This window comes from Rutilus rutilus, assembly GCF_951802725.1.
Source record: "Rutilus rutilus genome assembly, chromosome: 20".
Taxonomy (NCBI): domain Eukaryota; kingdom Metazoa; phylum Chordata; class Actinopteri; order Cypriniformes; family Leuciscidae; genus Rutilus; species Rutilus rutilus.
The window spans coordinates 23,160,529-23,173,644 of NC_140225.1; the positions used below are offsets into that span (position 1 = coordinate 23,160,529).

General features: G+C 38.2%; 2 protein-coding genes across 2 annotated transcripts in view; one reads left to right on the top strand and one right to left on the bottom strand.

Annotated features, from left to right (window-relative positions):
• The window catches only part of golga7bb (golgin A7 family, member Bb), a 32,884-nt gene that overhangs the window by 13,347 nt on the left and 6,421 nt on the right, over positions 1 to 13,116 (top strand). The window contains exons 2-4 of the mRNA XM_084392001.1: positions 188 to 313; positions 1,317 to 1,469; positions 6,615 to 6,716. Of these exons, the coding sequence (XP_084248127.1) occupies positions 188 to 313; positions 1,317 to 1,469; positions 6,615 to 6,716 (381 nt within the window). The remainder of the gene's footprint in view (positions 1 to 187; positions 314 to 1,316; positions 1,470 to 6,614; positions 6,717 to 13,116) is intronic.
• Positions 10,008 to 13,116, bottom strand: part of crtac1b (cartilage acidic protein 1b) — a 67,099-nt gene continuing 63,990 nt past the window's right edge. The window contains exon 15 of the mRNA XM_084391997.1: positions 10,008 to 10,572. Within this exon, the coding sequence (XP_084248123.1) occupies positions 10,517 to 10,572 (56 nt within the window). The 3' untranslated portion in view covers positions 10,008 to 10,516. The remainder of the gene's footprint in view (positions 10,573 to 13,116) is intronic.

Below are 13,116 nucleotides of genomic sequence, written 5' to 3' on the forward strand. Positions count from 1 at the left end.
AAATCTGACATTCTTATCCACATGTACAATGATTTAACTGTGCAAGTAAAAATTTACAAGGAAAATGTATAAAACGATACACACAAGGCTCTAGTTATATCAATGGCATAGTGACTGCACCATTTGTCATTTTAAGTGTCAGACGCGACACCTTTGAGACCACTGTCTGTTCTGTGTCTCTTTGTAGTTCCACAACCTCCAGGAGCTTCGTCACAGTGCGTCTCTGGCCACCAAGGTCTTCGTTCAGAGAGACTACAGTGACAGCACCATCTGCAAATTCCAGACCAAGTTTCCCGCAGAGCTGGACAGCAGGGTAAGTTTCAAATGAGGGTTTGGGGCGACATCTGATGTGTTACTGCCCTTTATGTAGGCTCACATCCCATGAGGCATTGCTTTTTTCTTAAAACTTTTGATTGCATCGATCTTAAAGGGATCAAACTTTCCTTGATCTTTTGAAATGAAAAGGTCAATGTAAACATATTGTAATTTATCATACTCAAAATGCCTTCCCTTGTTTACTGACACTAAGCTGTAAAAATGGCGTCATAGAGATGGATATACTGTATTGACGCATGTCAATCCGTGTTTACACATCAAAAACACTTCAGCAACTTGCCCAATTTTATACTACCATTCAAAAGTTTGGGGTCAATAAGTGAAAATAAAGACTTAAATTGTAACAAAATGTTCTATTTCAAATAATTCCGATTTTCTTAGAATCATAAAAAAAAAAATCATATTTTCCACAAAAAAATATTAAGCAGCACAAGTGTTTTTAACATTGATGTGGCGAGCAGGACGAGGCCGAGGGCCGTGGGAGAAAGGCGCGAGGCCGGTGGCGTGATTGCTGATGAGCGACACCTGCGTGACGCACCGGTCTCGTCCTGCTCACCACAGTTGACAATAATAATAATAAGACAATAAGAAATGTTTTTTGTGGACCAAATGGGCATTTTCGAATGATTTCTGAAGGATCATGTGACTCAAGCCTGGAGCCTGGAAAATTCAGCTTTTCCATCATATGAATAAATTACATTTTACAATATATTAAAATAGAAAACAGTTATTTTTAATTGTAATAATGTTTAACAATATTACCATATTTACTAAATGTAGCCTTGGTGAACATAAGAGGCTTCTTATCGACTCCAAACTTAGGAACATATATTTTTATTTTTACAAAAATAAAAAATATTTTTGTTTTTTTTGTTTTATACATTTTATCAGTTAATCCATTCCCTGGGAATCATTTTTGTCTTCATAATAGTTTTTCGTCCAATAAAACATCATTGGTTTGAACTGACTGTTGTGCACAGATCGAGAGGAGCCTGTTTGAAGTAACGATGAAGACGCTCAACTGCTACTATGCAGAGGCTGAAAAGATTGGCGGTCAGTCCTACCTGGAAGGCTGCCTGGCTTGTGCTACGGCCTACATCATCTTCCTGTGCATGGAGACACGCTATGAAAAGGTATCGAGATAGTCTTCTCCTGTTTCATTTACAATACACTCAACATTCATCAAGATGCCAATTCTGATATGTAAGATTGAGAACAACTGCAACCCATGGAAGCCTTTGAAGATCAAAGAAGAGCATTCAGGCCTGGTCACCCAAGGATTCACAAAGAAACAAAACATTAGAAAGTTGGAACATTTTTGATGTGCAGACCCATTTAAATCTGACCACACACGTTCGCATGTGGCAGATGGAAATCACTTTCTTTGAATAGCAGTCAAACGAAGTCGAGATAAGGTTCGATATGCGTGGTTATGCCCTACTTAGACAATAGTTCCATTGTGGCGAGCACCTGTCCACCATTGGGCAAACCTGACCGAATCATAACATGACATTCAGTGCTGCGTACTTCCAAAGGGCAGCTAATTTCTCCACACAGGTGTGCATCACCTGCACTGAGATAGAGCAGATGTAAAGTCCCTGCTATCTCTCTCTCTCTCTCATACTATATTCATCTTCATGCTTTAACATGTTTGAAAAGTGACGTCGTTCATGCCTAACCCGCATTATGCAACTCTGAGGTCACATCAGGCTTTTTGTCAGAGTTATTTGTAAACTCCAGCCTATAAAAATGCTCACCTTAATGGCGAACTCTGATAAACTGCACCCACCCATGATGAGCGGTTTTGTTTGTTGCTCCAGCTGACAGGAGGCCACACATGAGTGGACACGGTTGAGTTCCCTCATGCCCCGGGCTAGCATGATAGCATCTTCCTCATCAAAGTCGAGTGATTGCACACACAAGTCAGGGCAGCGGAGACAAAGATTTAGAGCGTGCTGGACTGTCACACGTCAAGGCTCGAGATGGTAAATCACAGAATGACCTTTCGTTTTGAACAGAAGCAGCAGTTTTCAACCTGTGGTACACTAGTTGGAAATTTTAAAGAGTACATTTCACATTTTTACTGTAAATTCAACATAAATCAATAATAAAGTTCAATAATGTGTGTATATACATGTCAAATGTTTGTAAGAATTACTTTTTTATTATGGTTTTGAAAGTAGTATCATATGCTCAACAAAACACTGATGTTGTGAAAATTAAAGTTAAATTTAAAATAAATGATTTCTATTTTAATGTGTTTTAAAATATAAATTTTTCCTGTGATTTTAAGAAATAAAAAGAAAAATTAATACTTTTATTTAACAAGGATGCATTAAATTAATCAAAAGTGACAGTATAGATACAAAATAGTTTTATTTCAAATAAACCTTTTTAACTTTCTATTCATCAAAGAATCATGAGAAAATATATATATAATAGTTTTAACTAAAATATTACAGCAAAAAGTTTTTTCATTATATATGCACACACATGCATATATGTATATGTATGTATGTGTATATATATATATATATATATATATATATATATATTTGTGTGTGTGTGTGTGTGTGTGTGTGTGTGTATATATGTAAGAGACGAGTATACTGACAATTTGAAATTCAATTTAAAGGGGTGGTTGATTATGATTTCACTTTTCTAAATTTAGTTAGTGTGTAATGTTGCTGTTTGAGCATAAAAGTTACAACGCTCAAAGTTCAAAGCAAAGGGAGATATTTTCTTTTAAAGAAATAGCTTTTTAAGGACTACAACAAGCGGCTGGTAGGGACTACACAAGCTTCCTCCCGGGTTAGTGACATCACAAACCCTAAAATTTACATAAACCCCGCCCCCGGAACACCATTTATAGATTATCAAGACAGAATATGCTAATCAATGACTAGAAGATAACTACACATAAGCTACATAAATTCACCAACTAACCATTCAGAAATGTTGACTACATGTTGTCACTTCTTTTTGAGTCTCTAAAAGTTTTTGAAATTTTTAGTGCACGTCTGTGTGAGGTAATTGAAGCTGCTAAGGACACAAGCTGTTGAAGCTCCGCCCTCTGTCCCGGGTAAAAAGTTAAGCATTCTGTAATATTTCTAAGTCACTAATGAAATAAGCAAATGCAAAAAAAAACAAAAAACATTTGGTACATGTAAATGCAAGCTCCTGCTGCTTGAGTGCTGCTGCCATTAAAGCTAAAGGGCAACAGTACCAGACACTGAGACATTCATGTTAATTTTTCACTTGAACTTTCCACTCAATTTATTATGTTGATATAAGTTGTAATGAAAATTCATTTCCACTGGTGGTCTCATGCTTTTGGACCTCCCTCCATATTTACGTGCCATTTTTATCATGATAAATGAATGTCATTTTTTGGATAAATGTGTGCTTGTACACTTTGTTCTGGAAAAACGTATTTCACCTTGTGTTGTGCCAAGTAGCATATTAGCAGCATATGTTGGATTTACTCCTGTGAGTCATTGCTCATCTTGAAGTTTGTTCATGGCCACTGAACTCCACTGAACAGATCTGTTTTCTCTCCCTATTACAAACATCTTTTCACGGCCGGTTCTGTAGAGTGGAAAGCAAAGCGAAGCAAAGTGATGCACAGTTTCACCCCACTGGGGTAGAGAAACACGGGCAGCCTTTGCAATGCTCACTTGAAAAGTCTAAACTTGATCTAAATAAGCTACTGTTAGATAGCTTTGATGCTTTCATAAATGTAATATAATATATCATATAATAATATATCATATAATTATAGCATTATTATTAAGCAGCACAACTGCTTTCAACATTGACAATAATAAGACATGTTTCTTGGGCACCAAATCAGCATATTAGAATGATTTTTGTAACACTAGCTATGTTTTCATCCACCTATTTTTATGCCCATTTTGGGATATTGCATAAAAAACGCTGTATGGAAATGCCAAGATGCACATAAGTTCTAAAAACCTGCATAAAACATTTATGAGCTCAATTGAGGTGGATAATTATTATTTTTTATCCGATGAGAAGACATGCAGGCATTCAAACTTTGGAAAAAGACTATTTATGGCACCCAGACAGGTATGTTCCATGCAATTGACTTGATAGCAAAAAACAAGATACATTTCTAGTTTCAACATTATTTATTCTTCAGATATTCCTTTTTAAATGAAAAAAAGTATCAGCTGTGTGCAAAGTGACCTAAATTTGGTTTTCGACCACTGAAAATATGTACAATTTACCAATTTACTGATGAAGCAACATTAAGAACTCCATATCTCTGGGATTGAACCATCGAGGGCCTTTAAAATTAAGATTAAAAGGAAAGTTTGTTAAGAACCAAAATCTAGAAGGATATTGAGATACATTTAATACTTCTTGAGCAGGCCAGGCATGCAAACTTGAGAAGTGCATTCTCACAGTTTTTAACTGTCACCGTTGGCAACAAAAATGGCTAAGGTCAACATATTTTATTAATAGACTACCAATCTCTGTGCAAATATAAAATTTGATGCTGCTGTCTTTCTAAAATATTTTTTACCCACCTGTAATTTGACTCCAAATCTGTGAAAACTGTCATTTTGACCCCTCTTTACAAAACAGTGGATTACTCAGTAAATATACATCCATGGCTTTAATCACTATTCATGTTTGTCTTTCTATAGAAAAAATATGAACCAAAATCAAAAATTTGAGCTGGGGACCTCTGGTTGATTTGACACGGAATGACCCATTAACTAATTATATTTATTTTTAAAGGACCTTTTTAAAATGCTTTTTTACAGTTTCAACATTCTTTAGTGTATAATGTTGCTTTTCGAGCATGAAAGGGGTCTGCAAAGTTACAAAGCACAAAATAACTCCAAAGGGAGTTATTCTCTGTATCAGTAAGCACTGTTGCTGAACTCTTTTGTAGTCTTGTATATATTTTTTTATTTTTATTTTTTGGGATGATCACATCACAATATTCCTCATTTAAAAAATTCCCGCCAAAGGCATACGCAAGAAAAAGAGGGCGAGACCTGGTTGAGTTGCATTAGTAGTAGGCCTATGTTGAAAATTTTGGTTATGGTAAGGGGCGTGACATTTCTGAAACACACTCAAGAGTGGTTGACCAATCACAACACACTGGTCCAGCTGTCCAATCAGAGCACACTGGACTTTTCGGAAGGAGGGGCTTTATAGAGACAGGAACTAAACAGGGGTGCATTTCTCGAACAACAACATAACTCGCTGCTTAACTAGCTAGTCACGACTGTTTCCTGTAACCGCATTGTCACAAATTTGTCGTTCAAATACGTTGGTTAATTATGTCACACAGGTGGTGGAGTAATTATCTTTTTTTCTCAGTTATTTTACTTCCAGATTCAATCATAGGCTCGTTTTTACGTACTAGAGCACTTATGCACACGCGCACTCTTCAAAAACGACGCTTAAAATCGCTTGACAAACTAAAAGACGTAAATGACGTATGTATGTATTATAAATAAAAGATATAGATTGTACTGAATGTCAGCTTGCTTATTTAGCTTAAGATAAATATTCATTGAGTCCACGTCATACAAACAAGAAACTATGCTTCTTACCACTGGTCAAGAGGTGTCGTTCCAACCACACAACTTTGCAATGCAGTTTGAATGTTCATTTGAACTATTGTTTCGGGAAACAGTAACACCCCTGAGCGGTACTAACAGACTGGGAAGAGAGATTCTGCAATAATGTAAAATATGTGAAAAATAATGTCTTTTGAACATTCAAACATGAAGAAATTCTTGGAGAGCTCAAAAACTAAATCAAGGCTTTGTACAAGGGCATTATATGGCCTATATGGCATTATAAAGTAATAATAATACTTATTATTATTATTTTTAACATATTACTAATTCTAGTTATAAAAATATTTAAATGTATTTATAAAGGCTATTCCATTAGAAAATAAATTTAGGGAGCAACTTTGTATCTGTCGTAATTGAACGGATTGTGGAATTTGGGTGTTGCTTACCAAAATGGAGCCAGCTGATTGGAGGGGAGCGGATGAAAAGTGAAGAGGAATTAATGATGTCAGCCAGCAAGGAAAGTTGTTTCAATCATGCACAAAAAGACCAGAAAAGTGTATTAATTAAATATGGATAATATTTATTTTATTTAGAACGATTTATAAAACTATATTGTTATCGTTATAGTTATCGGCCTTGGTGTGAACTGGCCTATTAGTAGTAAGGGAATTATGATAATCCTCCTAACTCCTGTCCTTTCTCTGACTCCCACAGATACTGAAAAAGATCAGCATGTATATTCAGGAGCAAAATGAGAAGGTCTATGCACCCAGAGGTTTGCTCCTCACAGACCCCATCGAGAGAGGTATGAGAGTGGTATCCTTTGTAAACAGTCCGGGATGGTTTTCAGCCATATGTTATGCTTTTTTGAAGTGTTGGCACTGCCACAAACAGCTGAGCATGATCTAGTTGTGAACTTTGATGACTTATTCTGTTTGTTTGCTGAAAAGACTTTTAGCTGTCACTTCACGCTAAGAGACTTTCTCATGACCATGCTTTCCTTTCACTTCTGATATAAAAAAAAAAAAAAAAGGTTTATATTTGCTTTGGCACAGCATGATGTCAGTCAACACTGTTGTGATTGTGTGCCTTCTATTCGTTCCAAAGTGGGAAGTCACACTTTCATAAGAGTTACATTCTATACAAAGAATATAACTTCACCTTCAGCCATTCAGGAGAGGTGACACTTTGATATGTTGATATAAAGCAGAGAGGAAAATCGTCCTTATTTTGTAGCCATTTCTTTCCATTTTCCAGCACCATGGTTGTAGCTAGGAAACTGTGTGAGACCAAAAAGCTGCCTGAGGCCAGACCTGATTGGAAACACTTTGTCTGTGTGATTAAAGAATAAGGAAAGTTTGTCAAGACAAACAACTTAAAGTGTTTTACAGCTAGAGTTTGAAGTCATTCATATTTCAAGCCAAACCGAACATCTGTCAGTGGCATTTATTGGGGTAACATTTCAAATCGATATAAACAAAAAGGAAAATAATATTATCAAAAAGGGAACAATCTAGTTTTGTTGCATCACAACAAACTGATTGCTTCCAGTGCACATTTAACCCAAATGGTGTCATAAATGGAATTTGTCATAATTAAATATTACTTGAGATGTATGTATTTGTAATAATAACTCAAATATCTACATTATTTTTAACTTATAATTGAATAACTCAAAATAATTAAGTACAAAATTGAGGCTGTGGGAATTCCCATAAGCCCTTCTTCTAAAATAAATTAGTTACACTACCATTTCTAAAGTTTGGGCTAGTAAGTTAATTTCTTCTTTTTTAAATAATTCTCAAAAATTAATACATTTATTCAGAAAGGATGCATTTAATTGATTGAAAGGTAACTTTATCAAAGTATCCTAATGAAAAAACATTTTCCACACACAAAAAAAAAAAACATTTTCAACATTGATAATAATATGAAATGTTTCTTGAGCAGCAAATAAGCATATTATAATGATTTCTGAAGGATTGTGTGACACTAGCTACAGTATATTATGTGCATAAAAAAAACACTATGGATTATGGAAATGCGAAGACGCATAAATTCTAAAAACGCGCATAAAAAACGTATGCGCTCCATTGAGGCGGAATATTTTTTACTCTGATAAGAAGACATGGGCATAAACTACAACGGAAACACATTTACCAAATAAATCCCTCAATGCGCAACAAAAAAACTCATGTGACTTTGCCTCAACAGTGGATGTGATTGGATTACTGGACTAATCAGAGGACCAATCGCATTGCACAGCATCTCAAATGTTGGCTGGATCATTCTGAAATGCTGGAGCCATAAAATTGTCCCAAAAATATCCCAAAAAGTGTCTCACATGATTGCGTTCACAAACACCAAGCATCCGAACACAAGATAACATGACAGCGTTTATTGTGTTTTGTCTGCATGTATGATGTAGGACAAAAAGAGCCACAGTGGCTTTTCATTCCATTTTTATTACAGACAAGTTTGTTCCCTTGAACACATGGGATGGAAATTGCTTTATTCGCATATGTTTTTTTTGTGATATTCCAATTTTGCACACAAGTTAAATTCGCAACTTTGGATGAAAGCTAGTGAATGATAGCTAGTGAAGACTGGAGTAAGGATGCGGAAAATTCAGCTTTGCCATAACATGTTTTAAAACAAAATTTTTTCAAATAAATGCAACCTTGGGACTAGTTCTTCGACAAACACCAAATTACAACAGATCAGTGGGTAAAACCTGTGTTTGTTGAAGCAGTTTGAAAATGATGCATATGTTTCTCAACATTATAAATTCAACCGGTATCATTGGGAGTGTTTGAAATGTTGCTGTTTGTTGGGTCAGTGGGAACTAGACTAATTGTTTCTAAGCAACTAACCTAATGAGATGTTGCTGCATTGCTCCTGTCAAGTCTTTTGATGCATAGCTGAATACTTGTCAGTTTGCAGATATCAGGCTCAACACACAGCATGTTTCCCAATAGCCTACTAGTTGCCTTGGCAACCCATTATTATTTTGGCTTAAACTTTTTTTTCCTTTTTCCAGAATATGTATAAAAAGAATTATCATATGTAATGAAATTTCAGTGTCTTTCAAGCAACCAGTGCCCACACTTTAGGAAACCCTGCTGTAGAGAGATCTGGGTGTGTTTCTTCTCTCTCTAGGTCTAATATATGTCAGTATTGTTGAGGTATGACAGTAAATGCACCCTCAAACGATCATCCAGGAACATATTATTCTTGGATCCCATAATTTTGGGTGATTCCTTTTGGGAAATCTATCCAGTGGACCATCAAGCTAGCTTGGCAATCCTGGTTCTTCTCCTTCCCGCTGACTGCAGGCCCGTCTGGCTTTGGCAGGCCTTCGTCAGCTCACAGCCCTGCGGATTCCAACCAGCTGTCACCTTAGGAGCAATGGGCAAACAATAGCTGCCATTCAGTTCCTACCACACTGACCACCAGTAACTCAGCACAGGGCTTTGGTTTAGCTCACAGGAAAGACATTTTCAAGTTAAATTAAATGAAACAGTTGATGGGTTAAATTCCATTATTGCTATGCTACTGAGTTTGCAAAATATTGCATATTCTCAACATCTGATTAGGTCTAACTTTCTTGTGGAGAGGGAATGCATTTAACAGCTGTCCAACTCTCATCTAAATCCATTTTAGGATCCAGATTGGAGTCTTGTGGCATTTAGTGCATGTCTGTCAGCTTTGAGGTTGTGTACTTTGCAAAATAAACATTTTTCAGAATTACACTACCGTTAAAAAGTTTGCAAAGAGTCGATGAGTAAGACTGTTTAAATGTTTATAGAAGAAGTGTCTTATGCTGACCAAGGATGATTATTTTATCATCAGTAAAAATGTACCCTTAAAAACAGTAATATTCTGAAATATCATTGCACTGTAAACATACGTGTTTTCTATATTATTTTAAAATGTAATTTATTATTGTGTTGGCAAAGCTGAATTTTCAGCATCATTACTCCAGTTTTCAGTGTCACATGATCCTTCAGAAATCATTCTAATATGCTGATTTGCTGCTCAAAAAACATTTATTTTTATTATCAATGTTGGAAATGTAACGATATAGACTCAGACAGCACGCTGGGAGACCAGTTAACATCAGTTTATTGAAATTGCAAAGAGAATGACCACACGTTGATAGCAGGCGGAAACAGCGTGATGAGGGATGATGAGATGTCAACAGAAAAGTAATAGTGCTTTCCTGAATATAATAGAGTGGGAGAATGATGGTTGAGAAGCACACCTCAGTTGTCGATGACCAGAAGGAAACAATGGTGACAGGGAAATGCACGGAGACGAAGGAGAACGACTATGGATATGGACAGAGTGGAGATCGTGGAACGCTGGAGAAGGTATAGGAATCTTTCGTAGAGATGTTGTCAACAGGTAAGTAGTGTTTCGAGTGTCAGTCTAGTATCCGCTTGGGAGAACAGACAATGTGTGTGACTGAGGTGTGTGCTTAAGTAGTCCATGGCTGATAAACAACAGGTGCAGGTGATTGGTATTTGGGTGACAATGATCGTTGTGAGGGTGTGACGGTGGAACCTGGTGTACCAGAATCTCCCGCACAGCATAAATTGGGCCTTCCTCGATGATCATTGGAAGGGGGGGATTCTCCACGGGAGAAGGTTTTGTGAAGGTGCTCCAGGTTCTGTGGAAGAGGGAGAAATAGGTGAGTAATGTGGTTTAATAGTGACACATGAAATGTGGGGTGAATCCTGTAGTGTGAAGGTAACTTAAGTTCGTAGGTGACCGGGTTGACCTCACGGATGATGGTGAAGGGACCACTGTACCTGGGACTCAGCTTCCTACTTGGCAGTCGTAGCCTGATGTGTCTAGTGGAGAGCCATACCATCTGCCCGGGCTTTTGGGTGGGAGCTTTAGTCCGTCGAGCATCGGCATGGCTCTTCTGGCGTCTAACTGCCCGTTGGAGATGGTGATGAGCTGAGGTCCAGACTCTCTCACTCTCCCGGAACCAGTAATCAACTGCGGGGACGTCCGAGGGTTCCCCGGACCTCGGGAACAGAGGGGGCTGGAAGCCGAGTACGCATTGAAAATATGTAAGACCTTGCAAAGGCAAAAGACCGTAACTTCGTTTTTGGTTGAAAATGAGTTATTGATATTTTTGGAACATTTAAGACATGGCATGAGTCAAGGCATGACTTCTCACTTTTTGCTGCCAATACAAAGGCAGAGTACAGTAACTTTAAAATAGTGGTCAAAAGTCAAGTTTGAGCTCAAGATTTTTTTATGTAGATAATTTTCATTACTAAAACATCTAATTGCCAGATTTCCAGTGTCCTACCTATAATTAATTTGGTGGGATAACTAAAAATCTTTAAAGTAATTTTTCTCAGTTTAACACTCCAGCGAGTTAAGGTCTTTTGCCTTTGTAGGGCAGAGTGGTGGGTTGTTTTAGGGAGTTCTGGGAATACTCGGCCCAGACGAGGAACCGGTTCCAGGAGTTCTGGTGGCCGTGACAGAAGGTTCTCAAGAAGTGACCTATCTCTTGTATTGTCCTTTCCGTCTGCCCGTTGGTTTGGGGATGATATCCAGAGGATAGGCTGACAGTCACAAAAGCGGTCTTCCATTCATCCCCCTTGCGTATCCGGATGAGGTTGTAGGCACTTCGGAGGTCCAACTTGGTAAAGATGGTAGAGCCTCTAAGATGTTCCAGGGCAGCTGGGACGAGGGGAAGTGGATACCAGAACTTCACAGTGATCTGGTTGAGAGCCCGGTAGTCAATGCAGGGCCTCAAGCCTCCGTCCTTCTTGGCCACAAAGAAAAAACTCGAAGCAGCAGGGGAGGTAGAAGAAAGTATATAACCCTGTTGAAGTGCCTCCTGTATATACTCCTCCATGGCCTTCTGTTCAGGGATGGAGAGAGGATAGATCTTGCCATGGGGCACTGACTTACCCGGTATGAGGTTGATGGCACAGTCCCATGGTCGGTGAGGTGGTAGTTGTGCGAGCCGGCTCGTCTTGGGCAAAACACGTCACTGAAGAGGGTATAATCAGAAGGAATATCCACAGATTGTTTCTCTAGGGGAGTTTCGATCGAGATGGACAGGACAGGTAAATGTTTGACTGGCTGGCATGCTGAGATGGGTAGTTCGGGAAAACAGGAAGAGAAACATTTCTCACCCCGTGGCCCAAGACAGAACCGGTTCATGTTGGATGAGCCCAAGGGCGTCCAAGAACGATGTCGGCGGTGGAATTCTCCAGAACCAGGAATTCGATGTTCTCAACATGAAGGAAACCCACTTGGAGTTGTATTGGCCCAATGTAATGGCAAACTTGACCCTGGCTGAGGGGTTTTCCAGTTATAGAGTAGACCTTGTAGTAGATCTTGCTGCATGTCAAAGAAATGATGAACGATATTTAAGCCTTTTCTGTGGGGAATAGCTGTGGCTGCATCTACAGGGCCAGCGAGCACTGAAGGAGGAATCCATTGCATTCCTCTGCCAAACCAGAATAGGGTGCTGGAGTGACAATGGGTCTGGCGAAAACGGTGGGTGAAGAATTGGCGAGGGGTGCAGCAACTGATCGTTGTGAGGGTGTGACGGTGGAACCTGGTGTATCCGTGACAAGAAACAGTTGTGCTACTTAATATTTTTGTGGAAACCCTGAATCTATCTTCTTTTATTTTCAATTATTAATTTCTTTAAAAATCAAATTGACCTTACACCTTTGAACAGTTGTGCACTCATTTTAATTCTCTTCTGGGAAATTAGACCAACAATATTGATGAATATTGATCTTGAACTCATGGGCGTATATGTTTTGTTTAATGAAATTATAAAATTGTTATTAATTGTGTTGACTACTATTTTGAAAAGTGTAATGACATATTGTGTGTGAGAACGAAAGTGAAGAATAAACAAGATGGATGAAGTTTGCTACTCCTGTTCTCATGTGCTTTATTGCTGCTTACTAACTCCTGCCAGACACCCCAAATTGGTGACAAGGATTAGGCTCTTCTTTTGTTTTTGTTTTTTGCTATCGTTGGTCATGAAGATGGCTGTTGCTAACGTGCCTTTCACAAGTTTTTTCCTGCCTTTCCATAGTCTTGTGTAGCCAGTCTTTCAGACTGACCGCAGAACGTCCATGGAATGGCTTCAGTGCCTGCGGCATTTCAGAAGATGATGACCATCATCCTGACTGTCATCCTGGACAACATTATCATCCAAGGGCAT